Raw genomic sequence first — 18,385 nt, forward strand, 5'->3', positions numbered from 1 at the left:
TCACGGTATGGCACGACGGTTCGACTCGTCAGCCAACCATTTCCTGAGCAAAGCGGTATACTGTCGCTTCTCCGTATCGATGATGAGCGGGCGCTGCTTGAGCGAGCGAGACAGCGGTGGTCTATGGTCTAGTACTCAGCCAGGTGAGTTTTCTTACACCGGGCCGTCTTTGGCATCGCCTCTCATCCGGCGGCAATGTTCAGGGTGTCCGGCTGGCGACTCGAACGGTTGTCATTCCCCGTTCTACTCCCTCCCTAAGCTGTGTCATTCCAGGAGCCAAAAACAAAACGATGAACCTCGATTTCTCAGTGTGGCTACTCGTAAGGCATACATCCTTAGTCGCTGGCAGGGATCCAGTCGGAATGCGGGATGGGGTATGCGATACGCTGGGGCGCCGTTCAGTACGTACGTGTCGCGCTTTCCACCTCGTTACTGACCATCCCGACTACTTGAGGCAATAGGGATTCGCCGTATGTGTCCGATACACGCCGGCGGGCCTCGTGCACTATCTGAGAGGACACGGGCGGAGCCTAGTTTGAATACGAGGACGTATCAGTGCACAGTCTGTTCTGGCTTGTACCACACGTGCGCTTCTTGTCGATGCAAGGGTATACAATATCCGTGTTCTCGACGAGGCGACGTGACGTGTACGGGGGCAGGGGATCCGGGCACTGCGGAATCAAGGACTGCGACGTAACCTTGTACGAAGGTGGCGCAGGACATGCGGCGGACCTGGCACGTACTGCCTCCATCTGGGCTCTTCCAAATAGAATGTCCTTGTCTCCGAGTCCCACCAGCTCGAGTCCTGGGCCGCAGGTTACATCCCTCGTCGGCCCAGCACTTACCGCTGCTGCAAGTCCGCTGTTTCTGTCTCAAGCTCACGCGCCAAACACACTGCCAATAAGTAACAATGCATTACGAGCAATACACGAGGTTACAACATCTATTACAGCAACTGCGAATAACATTGGTCAAATACAGGACAGGCGCGGATGCAACGTACCTCTAAATGATCTGGGAGTCAATCGTCCACGATTACACGTCCGTCAAAAACGACAACGGGCTAGCTCGTGGGGTCGCGGACCGTCTGTCAGTCGATTCTCTCTAGATAGGTGGCGACGGCGTAGGCCTCCTCGCATATCAAGAGAAAATACGCGTTCGTGACGCGGTTCGGGGCTGAGACAGGCTTACAGCAATGAGTACTCACTAGTTCGACTCCATCTGAGCGGACATACTATTCGGCAGCGAGACGTTCCAGTACCTAAGGGAGCGTGACAGTCCTGCGCCGGTTGACGTGATGCTCGCGTATGAGACGAGCGAGACGGTAGGAGACTTGTGCGTGTCACCGGGTGTCATCTCGAATGCCGAGCGACAATCCTTCGCTGCGAGAGTTGGTCGACTTCGTGTGCCCGTAAAACGTAGAACTGAAACGCACCTTCCTGGTGATGGGAATGACGAGCCTGGCTGTGAGCGTCTGCGAGAGCCTGTGTTGGTCGTGTTCGTGGCCGTCCGCGCGCTACCTATGGTGAGCGAAGACCCCGCACGGACATATTGAACGCGTGTCGAAGCCGGTGATCGACAGCGTTGGCTCCGGATGGATTTCGGAGGCGAGGGATGATGAGCAGTCTTTCAGCAAATCACGGATGAGATTAGTGTGCGGTTGAGCGGGACAGTAAGGCGTACAGATGTACTCTTCGGAGGATGTATGCGCATATGTTCGTGCGTCGTCGATGAGAACGGACACTGATCAAGCACCGCTGAGTTTGTAGAGCGATGGAAGGATGCCACCAAGACAAAAGACATGCACTACGAAGATATCAATGTTAGTCTACGGTTTCCGTAGGGAGTTTGAATTGATGCGTGCTGGGAAGTGCCCTTCCGACTTCAATATTGCGAAGGATCGCTGTGATAGCTTGTCGACTATAAAGCAAGAGCAATTAATGCGGGAGAACGGCAGCCTACAACAGAAAGCAAATGGATGGTAGCCCGCCGATGTCCACTGTCTAAACAAACGATAGCTTCCAACCCGTCGTCTACACATCCCCTGCCACGCCGCATTCTAGCGCAAGGCCGTGTGGAATCTGGTCATGTATAGCAAACCTTTCGGCGCTGAACGATCCAACTTATGTCGAGTAGGGGAACACGAGCAACATCGACCGGCCGCATCAAGTTGAAGCATATGCGTAAAATCAAAACTCACTCGGTACCCAGATCTCCACGAGCTTGAATCTCTCCGCCGGTAACGCGCTTCCTACACCAGCTTCCGAGAAGCACGAGGCCCGGGAGACATACGGTCGCGGTGGATGGCACAGGCTGTCACGAATCAGAACCAGGACGGCAGGGACAGCATCGAGGCCATTCAGAAGCGGACACGAAGGTTCGTGTGCAGGGAAGAGCACGCGCTGGCGAGTCGCAGAGGAGTGCTGATGTCAAGAACGGAGCGTGAGGTGATGAAAGTACCCGGAAGAGGAGTTCGAGGGATGCGTGAGACGTCGGTAGTACGCTGGCCTCAGAACGTCGCAGCCCTGTACAGTGTGCCCCAGGCCATAGACGAGTGGGCCGCGCAGTGTTGGCATATGCAGCGAGACAGGCTGTTGGAGCCTATGAGGGATGCAAGCACGGACAAGGGCTCCGATTGACGGTTCAAGAGGGGTGAACGCAGGTTCAAGCCATGGCGGTGGCTTGACGAGGAGGGACGAGGAGGGGATTCGTGAAGTGCCCGACGCGTGCATCACGTGCAGAAGCGCGGATTCAAGCCGTCATCGCGTCTGACACCATCCGCTTCAGGCTTGCCATCCAGGTCGTCGCAAGTACTCATTGAGTACTCACGCGCACGACTCACCTTCCTTGGTATGTCATTCGCTTCGAAGGGCTCATGCGTGTGGGCTCAGCGCATCCTCGGCGCCTGGAACCCCAGTGGCGCGCAGATAGAACCACTCTTCTGCCATAAAGTGACTGTGTCCCGGGCTTCGCGACCGCCGGGGCGTGTGGCTTGTGTTCTCAAGCCTGTGCCAACGCGCGTCCTAGTTTCGTTGACGCTGTTCTTCGCCCATGAGCGACAGGACTACTCGGTCCAGATACAGCATCCCTTCATGCTTACTGGTATGTGCAAGTCCGTCAACACTCCGTTCGTACTACCCGTTGACGATCTTCTGCAGAATCCCAATGGAGCAGTTCATGTTGAGTGGCACGACACACAAAGTCTTACGGTGCGAAAAGATAATCTACTTGTCGGTTTGGACGACTCGACCGTCTGTGCGCCGACGAGACGGTCATCTCGTCCTGTCAATGGACAGCCTTGGTGTCAGTCGCCATGCGGGGCTAATCTCATAAATGACAAAGCAGGTTCATTCTTAGCCTCTCATCGACATCGTGGGCGCTCGGTAAGCCCACTGAAGCACGTTCGATTGCCCAAGACAGCCGTACTTACGTGGAATCTGGTCAGAAGGGCAGATACTACCCAGCGCCCCCGGTGAGCGAGACATGCCGGGTGCGCCTCACACCTTTCTGCGAACATTGATTGTGGCTCGGACCTCATGCATCAGGACACGAACGACACCCTGCATCGAGAGGAGGCAATGTACATCCGCATTCAAGTCTTCCATGTCCTGAGCTCTACCACGTGCGCGCTTTCTACGGAATCCGGATGCATGGTCTTACAATAACCATATTTCGCAGAGAAGGCAGTGTAGCGCGAACACCGAGCGCTGTGTAACTGAACAGTTCAATGTGAGTAGTTAACCTTATATGCCCCTAAAAACAGCGCGGCTCATAACACGCGGCAAGCCTGTGCGTTCCCTCGACTCGGAGCCGGCCTCGTACCAATACAAAGACGCTGTCTCTTGCGCTCGAGTCCGCAGGTACTAGTCCGCTGCTTCCGCTCCCGTCGTTCTGCGCCTGCTCTGCGCGTTCCACCCGGCTGCTGCCGCTGCTTGCGATCCACGACACTCAGAACTTACCATCTATCCTCACGTTTGCCGTTGTTGCTTCGGTCGACTGCGCCCGACTCACCGCCCTCAAGCTCACGACTTTCCGAAGAGGTGAGTTTTCAGCTGAGTGGTCTCCGCATCCATAACCTGATACTTCTGCACTCTATACAGGGTACCGATCGTCAACTCAGATATCGCTCGAAGCTGTGAAGATATAGCGTAGTCGGCGAGGTACAGTTCCATTGTAATGGTGATCATTGAACCATAATGACCTGATGGCGGATACCAGATGGCGGACGCAGTCGATTGCGAAGAAAGCCACCGAAGGACATGCTCCGACAGTGCGGATTGCTACAGACGCCCACATACTCGAGGTATGCCTTCCGTTCGGTCCGCAGGCACTACTTGCTCGAATGACATTTTGACTCGCTTCGTCGACGCAGTGAACCTATCCGCGATTTCCGCAGGAGCTGATGACCGCATTGCGAGTTCCTCCGGTTGGATCCTTCACACTGACGAAGTGCCACCTGTTTGCCACGCTTGGTATCATGCTGCACTCGCGTCTCAGGTGGGACTCCCGCTCAGTTCCAGACCCGAGAAGCCTTGGACAGCTGCGCACATGCTCTTGTCAAATGGCAATCGACCATACGGCAAGAGATTCGCACTGTGACAATGTGGAGGACCCTCGAAAGCCTTTCATACGTGTCTTTCCGATGCGCTCCCCGGGTACGTTCTACCAAGGTGACGAGCCTATGGCTTCACTTCGACTACGCAGTCACCAGGCCACATTATCGTTCTTCTCTTCCTCTCCTACTATACCAGCGTCACAACACTTTCCTCCGGAGTGCTGCTTTGCAGTATAGCGGAAGTCCGTAGGATTTCCAATGCACTGCCGAGTCTCGAAAAGTGTCTCTCAGCGTCACACTGAAGCACCCACTTGCGCTTAATTCAGTGGCCCACCCCTCGGTCCGCAACAGGCTCAAAACAATCAGTCTTTTCCGAGTCGCTCGTAACGCATTTTCCCCGTCGGGTGCTCATCTCCATGAATACCGTCATCAATTCCTGTCGGACGTATGTGCCACGTATTCGTACGTAACAAAGCTAGACTTGGACCTGTCCTACTGCTCTTCGTTCTCACATCTTCATTGGCTTCTATGTCAATTCCCCCATCTGTCCTGCTTGGAGCTACAGCACACATTCAGCTCTGATGTCGAGCCTGCATCAGTGGCGGACATGGCCCTGTACTCAACACATGCACCCAATCCCTCCATGTTGGATTTCGAGCTCTACGATGTACCCGTGTCATGGGCGTCGCAGCTTACGAAGTTGGTGTTAACCCCACAAGCATGTAGCAAACTGGGCCCGGGAGCCCTGCGGTTTATAATTTTCGACCGGCATGCCAATGACTATGCACTGGCAGAGCTTGCGTCATGTGTTACAGAGGTTCTGCGTCTCGCCGGAGCTGGGCTCAGAAAGTTTGTATGGTCAGCCGTTTATGTTGCTCATGGTGAATGTTCTCTTCGCTTGTCAACGTGCTTGTCATTCTCATCGAAACTACAGCAGACTCAATGCGCGATGTTGTACCGCGACTTACTGCGAATACACTCCTGACAAACTTGTCAATGTCAATCCGCTGGAACAATCCATCCCTCTCGATGATCCAGAGGGGCCTGGGTACCTTGCTATCTGACATCCAAAGCCCGCATTTGGAGCATTTCAGCATTCGCATTGACCTGTACCCCGAGACGTCAGAAGATGGGGACAAAGCCTCCCTCAGCGAGACAGACCCTCCCGGCTCCACCTCCGCTTTCCACACTAAACTCTCTCGTAGTGTCTTTGACCAACTTCCAGGATTTTCTATGCCGGGCCGGCACTCGGAGTTCACTGGTGTATACATCGCGGTCGAGATGAGGGAGGCTGAAACCGCCACAATGTCTGCGATCAAGTCACACATGATCACTCTATTCGCGCCATGGCTGGACCGCGGAGTCTTACGGCTCTCTATCAGCCCCAATCCAGACGGTGAACAGTTCGTCACTCGTAATCCCTCATCAGTACACTCAGACCTTGGTGAGTGCCCTGACTCTGTCGTCTGTAAGGGCGCAGCCGCGATGCGCTCAGTGCGCTCATCCGTTTGACTAGGGCCGCATGCCAGCATCGTGGAGATACTACATGACTCGGAGGACGATGAACACGAAGGAGGCGCACGCGATGCCACTGGCAGTGGAGTTAGTACGGAGACGGAGGACGCAATTTCTCCGCAACCGACCGCGCGCGCGGAGTTGCGGGACTGATCTCGGGCTATCAAGAAGTTGTATGTCGCGCAATCCCTGTTACGGTGACGCATTACTCATATACCACCCAGATTTACGACCGAACTCGGAGAGAGTACCAGACCAAAACACTGCGTGTTGGTGAACGACGCTCGGCGCTGCAATTCAGCGGACATCTCGCTGCTTCAAGCTTGGCAGCCTTTCGCAGTCGAATTGCGTGACTCGTGCGCAAGATTCCTTGGAGTTGAAGAAGAAAGGACGTGCGGGACTAGGATTCGGGATTATGGATATGGCACACGGGGACAGGATGAAGAATATGTTTGCGAGGTCCGAGTCGTTCATGGACGTGCAGAATTCGCCGCGTACTGCTGTATGATCATCATATCTATTCTATGTGCTTCACTCGTACGGTGCAGCCTCGCGGAGGACGTATTGGTCAGTTGTCACTCTCAGCCGTGTGAGTAAGAGGTGAGAAAATCGCACACGAAGGCGGAGGACGATGCGACGCCGAAGCCCTCTAGACTCGCCCTGCGCGCAGTTGCCCACTTGCTACCAGGCATGAAACGTCGCGACTGTGCCAGTGGAACGAAGATCTCGTATACGCGTATCGCGGCGCACTTCGTCGATGACACTACCTGTGGTAGACTGTTTGTATCGAGCTCTACGCATGAGGTCTGAGTACGACGGCGGAGTCACAGGGGATCGATACCACTTATTAGGATCATATTTCTTGCTTACGATCTGGCTGTTTCTAGAGGTACGATACATTCATGGAGCAATGCTGCAGCTGATACGACAAAGATCACAAATGGTCGGGACGCACACGGGGGAGCAGAAGAACGGCAGAACTGACACGAGTCCGCGGGTCCAGATACACGTCCGATCGCGAGGGTGGAGGTCTGTGCCGTGCGACAGGAGCCGCAGAATGGTGGCCCAACGGCGGAGACGTCCTTCGCCAGTGGTAGATCCCTAGCGATCGATGAACGTTGCTGGTCGACGAACCACGCGTTCCCTCCACGGCGCTTGTGTATAGGTCGGGTACGAAAGGGAAAACAGGGTGAATGATGCGCCCGCTGCTCAGCCGCGACAGATTCTTGCCAGGCGTGACGTACGCGGTGGGGCCAGTTGGGCTGGGACAACCTCGCGAGACCTTCGAGTGGCACGAGTTCGGTATATGCGCGGTAAGAGGATAGGGACGGAGGTCTTCAGCTGCAGTGTCGCGACATACTTCGCCCATTCGTGGTCGTGTTGATGGTTAGACCTGAGCCACGTACTCCCAAGGCACCCCATGAGATATTCACGTTGCGCCCAACTAAGAGAAAACACGCACGCCCTTGATCATTTGATCTCGCGCATGGCACGGTCACCCACAGATAGTATCGCGACGCACAGGAGACGTGTATCCCACCCCGCGCGCGACGTGCGGACAGCCGAGGCTACGAAGATGCAGCACGGAATCATACAACCGCGCGCTGTCTTCCTGCGAGAGCACCAGCTCGTCGCCTGAGACGGGGGAGTGGGGCGAGAATTCGAGTACTTACCCATCAGCTCGAGGTACGTAGCAGACCCTCCGGAGGTGCTAGTCCCAAACACCTGGTGATGCTGCGTACACGATGGAAGACCCATGGGGAGCTCTTGAGTGTGAATTTGACTGGATGGAGAAGGGGTGTGCGTACAATTCATTAAGCAGCCAGGTGTTCAGAGCTACGCCTCCAGTGGGCGGGGATGACGGACGACCCCGCGCTTTCTGATGTTGTGGCGGTGGATGCGATGGGGCTCTGTGATAGATGATATATAGGCTTGTTCGCAGTAGGAATTTGACCAGCATACTTGGATCTCATCAGGCTCGAAAGAAGGCGCAACAGAACGAACGAGGCTCACCGGAACGACCCTGGTTGCCCTACAAGCCTCCAAGTACGTGAATTACCCCGAAGTTTGCGACTATACTGAAGCGCTGTTATTGGATCGCAGATCGTATGAGCAGACTGGAGGTGGAGAGGTGGGGATAGGCGGGCGTCGAGCACGCCAGCGGAGGACAAGGTCCGGAATGCAACGACTGGAAGCGGTATGAGCCTGCACACTCTGTCGACATGGAGAGGACTGAGTACTCACCGGTAATCAACCATGGAGCCTTTTCTCGCGTCGCACCGAGGAGGCCTCTGTGCGTACGCCGTGGATCAGACCTTCGGACTGCAGGAACACGCGTATGATATGACCTTCAGGTGAACGGCGGTGCACGGCCTGCCAGAGGGCGGGCGGGCATGAGACGCGGTGGGTGGTTCGGCGTTGCAGGTTGGCGGGCCAGTGAGCTCTGTTTGGGAGCGGACGACGGCGAGACGAGGGAGGTCAGACTCACTGATGCGGTCCTCGTCGGCGGTCACGCCGCCCCCGCCACACGCGCGCTTCTGCACGAGTCGAGGTCGCCGACTCGCCGCCACACTGCTTGTCGACACCCGCCACGGCGTGCGCGTGAGGGCAGTAATTGTGGTGGGCCTGTGCATCACCTCCGAGTCTGCCCTCGTACTCATCGGCACTGTATCTTGAGCTCACACATCATCTATCGTATCCCTGCTCTACGCTTGTCATCGAGCTCCTACCGCTGTTGCCAATTCACAGCATCGTCCAAAACCCGTCTAAACGGCATCTGCGCGACGTGTTACTTAGTCTGACACCTCTAAACTCACCCGAGTCATATCTGAGAACGTCGGAGGACGTTCTGCATATCAACCGTGGAGGTATATTTCTCATCAACGTGTATGGGCAACATCATATAACGACCTGATGGTCTAGGGAAGTACCGGTTCATGGCTGAGAGCGTTGACGGTGAAGACAGGCTGTTGGAAGGCCACGCTTTGGAAGTGCAGAAGTGCTTCAGACCACCCATCTACTCATGGTATGCCCTTCGTTTCTTTTGGTACCAGCTGCTTGAATAACATATTGAGTCACCGCGCGACCACAGTGATACATATCCGCAATTTCCGCAGGAACTGATTGATCTTATCTGCGAGTTCCTGCGGCTGGATCCTTTCACGTTAACGAGGTGCTGCCTCGTTTGCCACGCTTGGTATCAGGCTGCGCGGCACCTCTTCTGGCACGAAATGCTCTGGCTGTTCAGCCGTGAGGCCTTGGATGACTTCGCGCACACGCTCATCTCAAAAGGCAACCGATCGTACGGCAAAAATTTCGATAATTTGCATATATGGGAGGATCCTCGGCGGCCGATTGCGCACATCTGGCCGATGCGCATCCCCGGATATCTTCTGCCACGGGCGAAGGTGCTAGAGCTGTGCAACTTCGATTGGGCCGCGACCAGACCGCACGATCTGTTCTTTCGCTTCCTCTCGTACTACACCAGCATCACCACTCTGGAAATCAAGCAGAGCCGTTTTCGCGATGCGACGCAGCTCCGTAGGATCTTCAACGCGCTTCCGAGCCTCGAAACCCTCGTTCTCCATGGCGTTACGCTGCAGCACCCACTCACGCCGGGATCGGCGCCCAGCTTCGTTTCTTCGCGACGCAACAAGCTCACGACACTCCGTTTTTGGAACGAGGCTGACGTGCCCGCCGAGTGGGACGCTCACAAGCAGGCACACAGCCGATCCTTGCTGGATGTATGCTCCGCGTACTCGTCCGTAGTCGACCTAGCTCTGGACCTGCGCTACTACTCTTCGCTCTCCCATCTCCACCAGTATCTGCGTCACTTCCCCAAACTAGCCTGCTCGCGGCTACAGGATGCGATCAGCCCATATGCCATTGAACCCGCGATGGCTGCAGACATGGTCCCGGCGTACTCAGTCGACGCACCCGCTCTCTCGCTGTCGACGTTTGAACTCTCTGACGTGCCCATGCCGTGGGCGTCGCAGCTTTTGGGGCTGGTATCAACCCAACGAGCATGTAGCCGCCTGGACGACCTGCTATTCGCATTTAGGGACAGTACCCCGTCTGCGGAGCTTGTAGCCCGCATTACGGAGGTGCTGCGTCTCGCCGGAGCCGGCCTCAAGACGCTCCGGTGGAGGGGTGATCTCACTGAAGGTAAGAGGCCTGCTACACTTGTCGTTATACTTATGATCGCTCATTGCAGTGAGGCTGCTGTAGACGAAATCCACAAGGGTTTTCCGCAACTTGGAGCAAGCACATCACTGACAGGACTTGCGGTGGAACTCCGCCGCATCAGCTCGTCGCTGCCGAGGATCCAGACGGTTCTGGGTACCTTGTTGACTGACATACAAAGCCCGCATCTGGAACGCCTCCACATAACAGTCTACCTGTCCCACTACGAGACTACTCAAGACGGAAGCGAACTCGCCGAGACAGCCCCTCCTCCGGCTGACTCTATACTCACTTTCCACGACATCCTCTCTCGCAGCGTTTACGACAATCTTCCGGTGTCTGCTGCCGCGGCCGATGCCAGCCAGTCCTACGCGGATGTATGCATTGAACTCGTGATGGAGGGATCGCAGCAAAGCGCTGCCGGGATGTCTACGATCAAAACATACGTCATCGCGCTGTTCGCGCCGTGGCTGGATCGCGGGGTCTTGCAGCTCCGCGTCTTTCCCGATCCTGACGGCGAATGGTCCGTCACTCATGTTCCCTCATCGGTACTCTCTGGTGAGTGTCTATTTCCACCGTCCGTGGATGCGACTCGGATCTGTTCGGTACGCTCACGCGCTCGACCAGAGACGCACGTCAGTATCACGGAAGTATGGGACTCGGACGACAATGAACACGGAGGCGAGCGCGATGTCAGCGGAGATGCAGAGATAGAAGATGCAAAGGTATCTGTAGCATAGACGGTGTGCTTATTTTGCAGGACCGACCGTCGTTATCCTAGACCTCCACACAATGATACCATTGGAACGTGTTGCCAAGATCAGCCCTCGGACGACGCGATTGAGTCTAACCCCGGGTCCTCGAATTGTACGACGCAACACGTCGAAGCAGCGGTGTCTACTAGTAGATCACGAGCACGGAACGCGTCCGCGGCGCCGTTCAGCTCTAAGGGAGCTTTTTCCTGAAGAGCGTCACGTGTATACACCTGTTGTCAAAGTGGTCGCTTGATTGTGCGAGTCCGACTGCGATGGGAGCTTGTTGTATGAAGTGAGTTCGTATCGTTAAACTTACAACATGACTTCCGAGACTTACTTCTTTGTTCTCGCCACGCATTCGAAGTTCAGATACACACATCTGCGTCACTCCATCGGTAACGCGCTCTCGGGGCAGGACGGAGGATATCAGTGATGCGGTCCTCGTCGGCGGTCACGCCGCCCCGCCCCCGCCACGTACAGCGGGCTCTTCGGTCTCGTTTGGCTTATAGCGGGTGATACTTGCGTGGCAGGGCATTGCATTGTCGTGCTAGAGCTGGCCTGCGTCTATTGTCTACGCAATCACTGAATTGATCGCAGTGCGCGTCTAGAAACCGACAGAAACTCAGTCTGCGCAAGCACGCAGTGAAAATGATGCGCGAATGCTTCAGCGGGGCGTGAGTGGTGATCACATTGGTAACCGTCAATTTACCATGTCGGGTAGAGTTTATTCTTTGAAAGACAGCACGACCGTGTGCGGAGACTGTGGGAGGCAACTGCATAAATTGAACGTTTGTGGGCCAAATGTGGGCGGTTGTGGGACGCGATGGTCTCGTACCGACGCTTCTCGCTCGACTCGGGTTCGACGGTAGCTTGCGTATATGCGGTCCGAAGTAACAGCAGGCGGTGCGACGACGCAGAAACATACGTGACGTTTTCCGGAGAGCAAGCAAGCACTCTCGGAGTGGCCAAGAGGCAGACTGGAGAGCAAGATCGCACAGAATAAGCAGGATGAGTTTGAGACATTCACAACAAGGCTTACAAGTCCAAGATCGTAGTTGTTCCGTACTCATCAAACAGATGGCATACACCCAAGCCACGTTGACCCTCCGAGTATCGCCGGAGCGGTGATGAGTAGGGTCTGTGTACCGGGCGAAAGTGACCAATTCGGGCGCGGAAGCACACATCTCCACACTCTATCATTACGTTGTTGCGTCCGACCACGATACTGATGCACCCCGGAATACCCGCATCTGTCGAAAGATGTCCGCGCGGATGTTGCGGCCCCGAATAGGTGCGTCACATCTAGGACGCCGGAAGTAAAAGACAGGGGCTATGAGGCCGCGGAAGCGAGTCGGAAGCAGAGACATGGGTGCGCGAGAGTCCCCATCTGGGCGATGCCGTTGCGGTTGTGATGAAGGACGAGGGGGGACGAGGAGAAGGAAGAGGGCGAGCGAGACGCGCTCGGGGCGCGTCTGTCTGAACCGGCGCGCACGCGGCCGCGGCGACTTCATACCTGCGCGGAAGTTGCGTCGCGTCTTGGCTGCCGCCACCTCCCACCCGTCCGTTATATAGCAAACAAGCTCTATCCACCCTCATTCTTTCCATCTCTTCGCCATGGCCCCAGTCAAAGTCACGAAAGTCTGCTGCAGTGCGTACGCCGCGTCCTGCTCGTCGTGCTCACACTGACCAGCTGTTCTCGCGGGATAGTCGGCGCCGGATATGTCGGTACGCGGAAGCTTCTCCGTGTGAGCCGTGCACTCTTCTCAACGCGCTCTCTCTAGGTGGCCCTACGTGCGCCGTCATCGCGCTGAAATGCCCGCACATCCAAGTCACCATCGTCGACCTCAACCAGGCGCGTATAGACGGGTGGAACAGCCCCGACTTCGACCTCCCCATCTATGAGCCCGGCCTCGTCGACGTGGTCAAGCAGGCCCGCGGGCGCAACCTGTTCTTCTCGACTGACGTCGACAAGGGCATCCAGGAGGCAGACCTCATCTTCGTCAGTGTCAACACACCCACGAAGAAGAGCGGTGTCGGAGCGGGATTCGCGGCAGACCTGAAGTGCGTACACTCCCTTTGGTCCTCTATGCACGCAGGGCGCGTTGCACATTATCATTATCACCGCATATATGCGTCTTGGGGATGCTTCGGCGGGTGCTCGGGGCTGCCCCGCATCCACCCCCTGAGGTGCATCTCTACGCGGGCGTGCCTCTTACGTCCCAGCGGCGAAATGTCTGCGTAAATCGTACGATGTTCTCCGTGGCCGCCCGCACATTTCGAGCACTAGTGTATCGGCCAGCGCCAGCTGCCTGTTATGCTCGCCCCTGGTGTCGGAGGTTGTAATGACGCAGGTTCTCGAGTGGCCTGGGTTGCACATTTAGCCCGCTCTCAGGTGCGGTGGCTCGCACTAGGCAGAAGCAGGCCTTTCCAGTACTGTCTGTGTCTGGATGTTAAATGACAGCCTTCGCCTCAGCGGACCCTATCGTGCCGCAGACTTTTCCACATGCCGTGGGCATAGTTCGGGTGTCCGTCTGCGGCCAGGTTTGACATGGTGGCGGTCATTCGTCTTCGCGGCGCATATACGCAGAGAATGCAGAGAATGCAGGGTATGCAGTCCGAACGGTGATGTTATTAGCAGGAACACTTGACGAGGGCCTCGCTCCGACAGGAAAATGTGTAGCGTGTGATACATTTATTGGTTTTCTGCCTGACCAATCCGAATTTTCTTCAACGGATTGTACTCGCATGCTGACATTGTAGAATAGCTATGTCGAGCTCGCTACACGACGCATCGCAGCTGTCGCGCACTCTTCCAAGATTGTCGTCGAGAAGTCGACCGTGCCCTGCCGGACCGCCGAGTCGATGCGCACCATTCTCGAGGCCAACTCGCGCCCGGGCTGCCGGTTCGACATCCTCTCGAACCCCGAGTTCCTCGCAGAGGGCACCGCGATCAGCGACCTCTTCAAGCCCGACCGCGTACTCATTGGCTCACTGCAATCGCCCGAGGGTAGGGGCGCGTGCGAGGCGCTCGCGGAGGTCTACGCGAACTGGGTGCCGAAGGAGCGCATCCTCACCGTCGGCCTGTGGTCCTCGGAGCTCTCGAAGCTCGCCGCGAACGCGATGCTCGCGCAGCGCATCTCGTCGATCAACGCGCTGTCCGCGATCTGCGAGGCGACGGGCGCGAACATCGACGAGGTCGCGCATGCGATCGGGTTCGACTCGCGCATCGGGCCGAAGTTCCTGCGCGCGTCGGTCGGGTTCGGAGGGTCGTGCTTCCAGAAGGACATCTTGAACTTGGTGTATTTGAGCGAGAGCTTGCACTTGCCCCAGGTCGCGGCGTATTGGCGCCAGGTCGTCGAGATGAACGAGCACCAGAAGAGTCGGTTCTCGAAGACCGTTGTGGATACGCTGTTCAACACCATCACCGGCAAGGTGCGTGCGTCGTAGGAGGTTCAGCTATGTTGATGCTTACAGGTCCCATAGCACATCGCCGTCCTTGGGTTCGCGTTCAAGGCGGACACTGGTGACACGCGCGAGTCGCCGGCCATCTCGCTCGTCCGCGACTTCCTTTCGGAGCGCGCCTACGTGACCATCTACGACCCGAAGGTCGAGGACGCGCAGATCTGGCTTGACCTCGCCGAGGCGTGCCCACTCGTGCCCTTGGAAAACAGTATGTTCTTGTCCAATGGTGATGCCAAACGTGGTACTGACGCAGATGCATGTGTTCCCAGTCAAGAAGCAAGTTACCATCGCCCGCTCCTCGCTCGAGGCGTGCAAGAACAAGGAGGCGATCGTCATCGCCACCGAGTGGAAGGAGTTCCGCGAGATCGACTGGGAGACGGTCTACGCCCATATGAACAAGCCCGCGTTCGTGTTCGACGGGCGCATGATCATCGACGCGGATGCGCTCAAGAAAATTGGCTTCAAGGTATGTTCGCGTCCTTCATGACTGTAAACTTGGCTGACGTGTTTGGTGCAGGTCAAGATTATCGGCCGTGGTGACAGGCTGTGATAGACGTCGCATTGTAGACGTATTTATTGTCATTGAACGTGGCGCGTTAGAGCATGTGCAAGTAATGGCCGGGATAACGGATACCAATAGCCTACATTGTGGATTGTAAATCAGACAAGGTCTTCGGGAGTTTCAATGCGATTGTTGTATAACTGCAATCTTGCGACGAGGCTGTCGAAACGAAGTCTACTTGAAGAGCAACTGGGTCAAATTTGAGCTGTAGCTTGGCTGTAGTAAGTTACCAGTAGTAGCAGCGGTGAAGTATCTAATTAGCTAACTCCTATTAGCGGCTCTTACGTAATCGAGGGCGCGCCCTTTCCCTGGCGCCTGGGATGAGCTCAGTCTCGATCGACGACCACAGCGTGCTTAGAACCAGCCTACACGACGATCTCCAACATGCCCCTAGCGAGCACCAGCGGCACGAACGACGTCTGGGAACAGTCTCAGGTAGGCCTCTGTGTTGGCAGATGCGTCGAATGACTAGAAATTTAATATTAGCCAGATACATCCTCTGCCGCGCACCGCGTGAAAGCTAGAGCTCCTGCCGCGGTCGTTCGCGACTCTTGGGATGACGACGACGATGACGGGGTGGAGGAAGAGGAGAACTCTCAGGCGCTATGGGAGAACGCGTGAGTCTCGTCGTATGTTGTGAAACCGCACCGTGTGGCTAAATCGGTGGAATTGTATCCTCAGTAACCGAAAGGCACCTATGCCCGAGCTAGTCGTCTCCGGGTCGGGCAATAGTACAGTTCTGCCACCACCCCCTGCAGCGTTCCAGCCCACACTGAAGATTCTCAAACGACCGACTGGCGCATCCTCGTCTGCTGCGGCGTCACCACCGTCTGTCGACCTGCAGAAGTCGTTCGCGGAAAGGGAGGCGCAGTATCAGGCTGCGCGGCAGCGTATATTCAACGACGGCCCGCGACAGAGTGGACGAAATGGTCTGTCCACCGAAGTGGGGCGGGATACCAATGCGATGTCGCAGTCTCCACCGGCCGCGGACGTGAGCGTGAAGGTACTTCGGGCCCCTCGAGGGCCGTCGACGGATCCTGCCGCCTCGTCGACCAACTCCAAGCCGTCACGAGGATTCGCGGGGAAGCGGGGAGGGCGCGGTGCACCACGCGGGTAATATGCCCTTTCCTACGCGTTACAGGGGAGCAAGGCCGGTCAGAGGGCTGCTCATCATGGATATGTCGTCGTTGTGGCGGTTGCTGTGTAGGTAGGGAACATGTGCTGCTGTTCGGATCATTGTTGTGTCTCGTAGCTTTTCCATTTTTGCTCTGGTCATGAATCCTATCTTGCAGATCAAGCATGCTGGAATCATCAGAGCTGTGCGCTCGTCGGCGCCGTCTTGGTGATGGCAGTACATGTCGCATTATAATACGCACCATAGCATAGAAGAGTTGAAACACCGCCACAATGCTATCAACGGGGAGCGCCCGAGGCTAGAAGGGTATCGTGGGGAAATAAGTTCTTCGCGCGCCAGACGGTTGCGGTCGTGGGGCGCGTTCATCTTGCTCAGGCACCACCACCATCTCCGTCCCTCCCCGTGAAAAGAGGTTTCGTCGTCCAGCGCGGTCCACGGCCATGCCATCACGACCCTCGCCCATGGCCTTGCAGAGTTCGTCGCCGCAGCCGTCGATTTTCAGGAAGAAGTCGACCCCCGCCATGTCCACTGCCGCCTCCTACCTCTCCGCTGTCTCCGAGGCCGACGCCCGCGCCCGCGCCCACGGGGGCTCGCCCAACTCGACCCCCGCCCTCTCCCTGTCGAGCTCCGTCACGACGAGCAGCTCCGACACGGTTCTGGAAGATCCCGGCGCCGAATTCGAAGATGCGCTGTCGTACCCGCGCAACCCGCCCACCAGCGAGCAGGTCTTCACGACGGTGCACTCCGAGTTTGGCCACTGCGCCAACGAGAGCTATCGCTATACCAGTCAGCACAAGACCGGCACGCCCTACCGCAGCTACCCCGAGCAGGACCCGCCCTACTATATCCTCCTCACTACATACCTCAGCTACCTCATGGTTATCTGCCTCGGGCACCTGCGCGACTTCGTTGGCAAGCGCTTCAGGAGGTCTGCGTACAGGCATCTCCTAGCACACGATGTGAGTGTACTTCTGTTCTTTCCGTGTATGGCTGCTGGGAAGCTACCCATGGGGAAGAGTCCCATGTAACCTGGCAGAGGGTCATGTGGGCTCCTCCGATCCTCGATGGCGTCGACCTTGCGCAATTTCAATCTGCGGCCCCTAGTAGCTTGTACACGGATTCTCAGCCGTAATTGTTCGCCAGGCTGTGATGCTGACATTGTGCACGTAGGGTTACGCAGCGCTCAACTCCGACTTCGACTCCTTTTATACCCGGCGGCTCAAGACCCGCATTGACGACTGCTTCTCGCACCCTGTCACCGGTGTTCCCGGGCGGACGATCATGCTGCTCGACCGCTACTCACCAGACTACAATGTCACCATGTTCCCGAGCGGCACACGCACGCGCGGGCTGAACATCTCCTCTTACAACTATCTCGGTTTCGCTCAGGCCCGCGGTGGGTGCGCCGACGCGGTGGAGGCGTGCATCAACCGGTACGGTGTTTCACCGTGCGGGACGCGTCTCGAGGGTGGTTCGCTGGATCTGCACGCACAAGCGGAGGGACTCGTCGCACGGTTTATCGGACAGGAGGACTCGATGATATGCAGCATGGGCTTCGCGACGAACTCGACGGTCATCCCCGCCTCGTCGGCAAAGGCAGCCTTGTCATCTCGGACGAGTTCAACCACGCATCGATCCGGTGGGGCGTGCGTGTGAGCGGCGCGAACGTGCGGACGTTCAAGCATAATAACATGAAGTCGCTCGAGAACCTGCTGCGGGAGGTGATCAGCCAGGGTCAGCCGAAGACGCACCGACCGTGGAAGAAGATCCTCGTTATCGTGGAGGGGCTATTCTCGATGGAGGGCACGCTTGCGAACCTTCCGGTGATCATGGAGCTCAAGAAGAAGTACAAGGTGCGTCTTAAACCCTTGATCACTCACACGAAGCTGACCTCCGCTCCTTCGCAGTTCTATCTCTTCGTAGACGAGGCACACTCCATCGGCGCTCTCGGCCCGCACGGTCGCGGTGTTGCGGACTACTTCGGTATCAACCCGCGGAACATCGACATCCTCATGGGCACGTTCACGAAGTCGTTCGGTGCGGCTGGAGGATACATCGCTGGCTCGAAGGCGCTCGTTGACAGGCTGCGTCTCCGCGCGCACACGGGGACGTACACGGAGGCGATGACCCCGCCGGTGCTCATGCAAGTTATCGCGTCTATGGCCAGCATCATGGGTATCTCGCCCACCCCGTCTTCGGGCGCCGCGGCGCTGGAGGTC

At 56.8% G+C, this 18,385-nt stretch overlaps 7 protein-coding genes across 7 annotated transcripts; 5 read left to right on the top strand and 2 right to left on the bottom strand.

Moving 5' to 3' along the window:
* Positions 1–1,003: 1,003 nt before the first annotated feature.
* Positions 1,004–1,806, bottom strand: B0H18DRAFT_1024467 (uncharacterized protein; the record flags this gene model as incomplete). Its single annotated transcript, XM_048029698.1, has 2 exons — positions 1,004–1,626; positions 1,684–1,806. The coding sequence occupies 2 exons, from the start codon at positions 1,801–1,803 to the stop codon at positions 1,207–1,209; spliced, it is 540 nt and encodes a 179-aa protein (XP_047890188.1). The 3' UTR covers positions 1,004–1,206.
* Positions 1,807–4,378: 2,572 nt separating this feature from the next.
* B0H18DRAFT_1024480 (uncharacterized protein) lies at positions 4,379–6,090 on the top strand. The gene is given in 6 exon segments (XM_048029699.1): positions 4,379–4,595; positions 4,752–4,797; positions 4,827–5,017; positions 5,121–5,254; positions 5,490–6,067; positions 6,072–6,090. The coding sequence occupies 5 exon segments, from the start codon at positions 4,549–4,551 to the stop codon at positions 6,065–6,067; spliced, it is 996 nt and encodes a 331-aa protein (XP_047890189.1). The 5' UTR covers positions 4,379–4,548; the 3' UTR covers positions 6,072–6,090.
* Positions 6,091–7,590: 1,500 nt separating this feature from the next.
* B0H18DRAFT_598095 (uncharacterized protein) lies at positions 7,591–8,173 on the bottom strand. The gene is made up of 4 exons (XM_048038723.1): positions 8,084–8,173; positions 7,879–8,031; positions 7,744–7,804; positions 7,591–7,682 (listed from the first exon to the last, which is right to left on the bottom strand). Exons 2-3 carry the CDS (start codon positions 8,028–8,030, stop codon positions 7,747–7,749), a joined length of 210 nt encoding a protein of 69 aa, XP_047890190.1. The 5' UTR covers position 8,031; positions 8,084–8,173; the 3' UTR covers positions 7,591–7,682; positions 7,744–7,746.
* A 676-nt stretch (positions 8,174–8,849) lies between these two features.
* Positions 8,850–10,472, top strand: B0H18DRAFT_598155 (uncharacterized protein). Its single transcript, XM_048038724.1, has 4 exons — positions 8,850–8,937; positions 8,993–9,095; positions 9,162–10,234; positions 10,284–10,472. The coding sequence occupies exons 2-4, from the start codon at positions 9,007–9,009 to the stop codon at positions 10,295–10,297; spliced, it is 1,176 nt and encodes a 391-aa protein (XP_047890191.1). The 5' UTR covers positions 8,850–8,937; positions 8,993–9,006; the 3' UTR covers positions 10,298–10,472.
* Positions 10,473–12,496: 2,024 nt separating this feature from the next.
* Positions 12,497–15,177, top strand: B0H18DRAFT_1024504 (UDP-glucose dehydrogenase). The gene is made up of 7 exons (XM_048029700.1): positions 12,497–12,655; positions 12,715–12,732; positions 12,789–13,068; positions 13,773–14,439; positions 14,491–14,677; positions 14,739–14,935; positions 14,987–15,177. The coding sequence occupies exons 1-7, from the start codon at positions 12,622–12,624 to the stop codon at positions 15,017–15,019; spliced, it is 1,416 nt and encodes a 471-aa protein (XP_047890192.1). The 5' UTR covers positions 12,497–12,621; the 3' UTR covers positions 15,020–15,177.
* An 84-nt stretch (positions 15,178–15,261) lies between these two features.
* On the top strand, positions 15,262–16,444 carry B0H18DRAFT_1024506 (uncharacterized protein). The gene is made up of 3 exons (XM_048029701.1): positions 15,262–15,466; positions 15,518–15,648; positions 15,713–16,444. Exons 1-3 carry the CDS (start codon positions 15,416–15,418, stop codon positions 16,146–16,148), a joined length of 618 nt encoding a protein of 205 aa, XP_047890193.1. The 5' UTR covers positions 15,262–15,415; the 3' UTR covers positions 16,149–16,444.
* A 183-nt stretch (positions 16,445–16,627) lies between these two features.
* Positions 16,628–18,357, top strand: B0H18DRAFT_1122003 (pyridoxal phosphate-dependent transferase; the record flags this gene model as incomplete). Its single annotated transcript, XM_048034443.1, has 4 exons — positions 16,628–17,125; positions 17,337–17,637; positions 17,694–18,019; positions 18,074–18,357. Coding segments are annotated over 4 exons (1,409 nt in total), but the record flags the coding sequence as incomplete, so codon positions are not given.
* Between the last annotated feature and the right edge of the window lie 28 nt (positions 18,358–18,385).

The sequence above is a fragment of the Fomitopsis serialis genome, assembly GCF_022376445.1.
Source record: "Fomitopsis serialis strain Sig1Antser10 chromosome Unknown B0H18scaffold_69, whole genome shotgun sequence".
NCBI lineage: Eukaryota > Fungi > Basidiomycota > Agaricomycetes > Polyporales > Fomitopsidaceae > Fomitopsis > Fomitopsis serialis.

Excerpts from the sequence above, each read along its gene's own strand:
- B0H18DRAFT_1024480 (XM_048029699.1), top strand. The coding sequence starts at position 4,549 with ATGCTCTTGTCAAATGGCAATCGACCATACGGCAAGAGATTCGCACT. Across the intron at positions 4,596-4,751 it reads TACGGCAAGAGATTCGCACT|CGTCACAACACTTTCCTCCG; the intron begins GTGACAATGTGG and ends CTACTATACCAG. Across the intron at positions 5,255-5,489 it reads TGGGCGTCGCAGCTTACGAA|CAGACTCAATGCGCGATGTT; the intron begins GTTGGTGTTAAC and ends TCGAAACTACAG.
- B0H18DRAFT_598095 (XM_048038723.1), bottom strand. The coding sequence starts at position 8,030 with ATGCTGGTCAAATTCCTACTGCGAACAAGCCTATATATCATCTATCAC. Across the intron at positions 7,805-7,878 it reads ACCTGGCTGCTTAATGAATT|CATCACCAGGTGTTTGGGAC; the intron begins GTACGCACACCC and ends TCGTGTACGCAG.
- B0H18DRAFT_598155 (XM_048038724.1), top strand. The coding sequence starts at position 9,007 with ATGGCTGAGAGCGTTGACGGTGAAGACAGGCTGTTGGAAGGCCACGCT. Across the intron at positions 9,096-9,161 it reads AGACCACCCATCTACTCATG|TGATACATATCCGCAATTTC; the intron begins GTATGCCCTTCG and ends GCGCGACCACAG.
- B0H18DRAFT_1024504 (XM_048029700.1), top strand. The coding sequence starts at position 12,622 with ATGGCCCCAGTCAAAGTCACGAAAGTCTGCTGCA. Across the intron at positions 13,069-13,772 it reads GGATTCGCGGCAGACCTGAA|CTATGTCGAGCTCGCTACAC; the intron begins GTGCGTACACTC and ends ATTGTAGAATAG. Across the intron at positions 14,440-14,490 it reads TCAACACCATCACCGGCAAG|CACATCGCCGTCCTTGGGTT; the intron begins GTGCGTGCGTCG and ends CAGGTCCCATAG.
- B0H18DRAFT_1024506 (XM_048029701.1), top strand. The coding sequence starts at position 15,416 with ATGCCCCTAGCGAGCACCAGCGGCACGAACGACGTCTGGGAACAGTCT. Across the intron at positions 15,467-15,517 it reads ACGTCTGGGAACAGTCTCAG|CCAGATACATCCTCTGCCGC; the intron begins GTAGGCCTCTGT and ends ATTTAATATTAG. Across the intron at positions 15,649-15,712 it reads CAGGCGCTATGGGAGAACGC|TAACCGAAAGGCACCTATGC; the intron begins GTGAGTCTCGTC and ends TTGTATCCTCAG.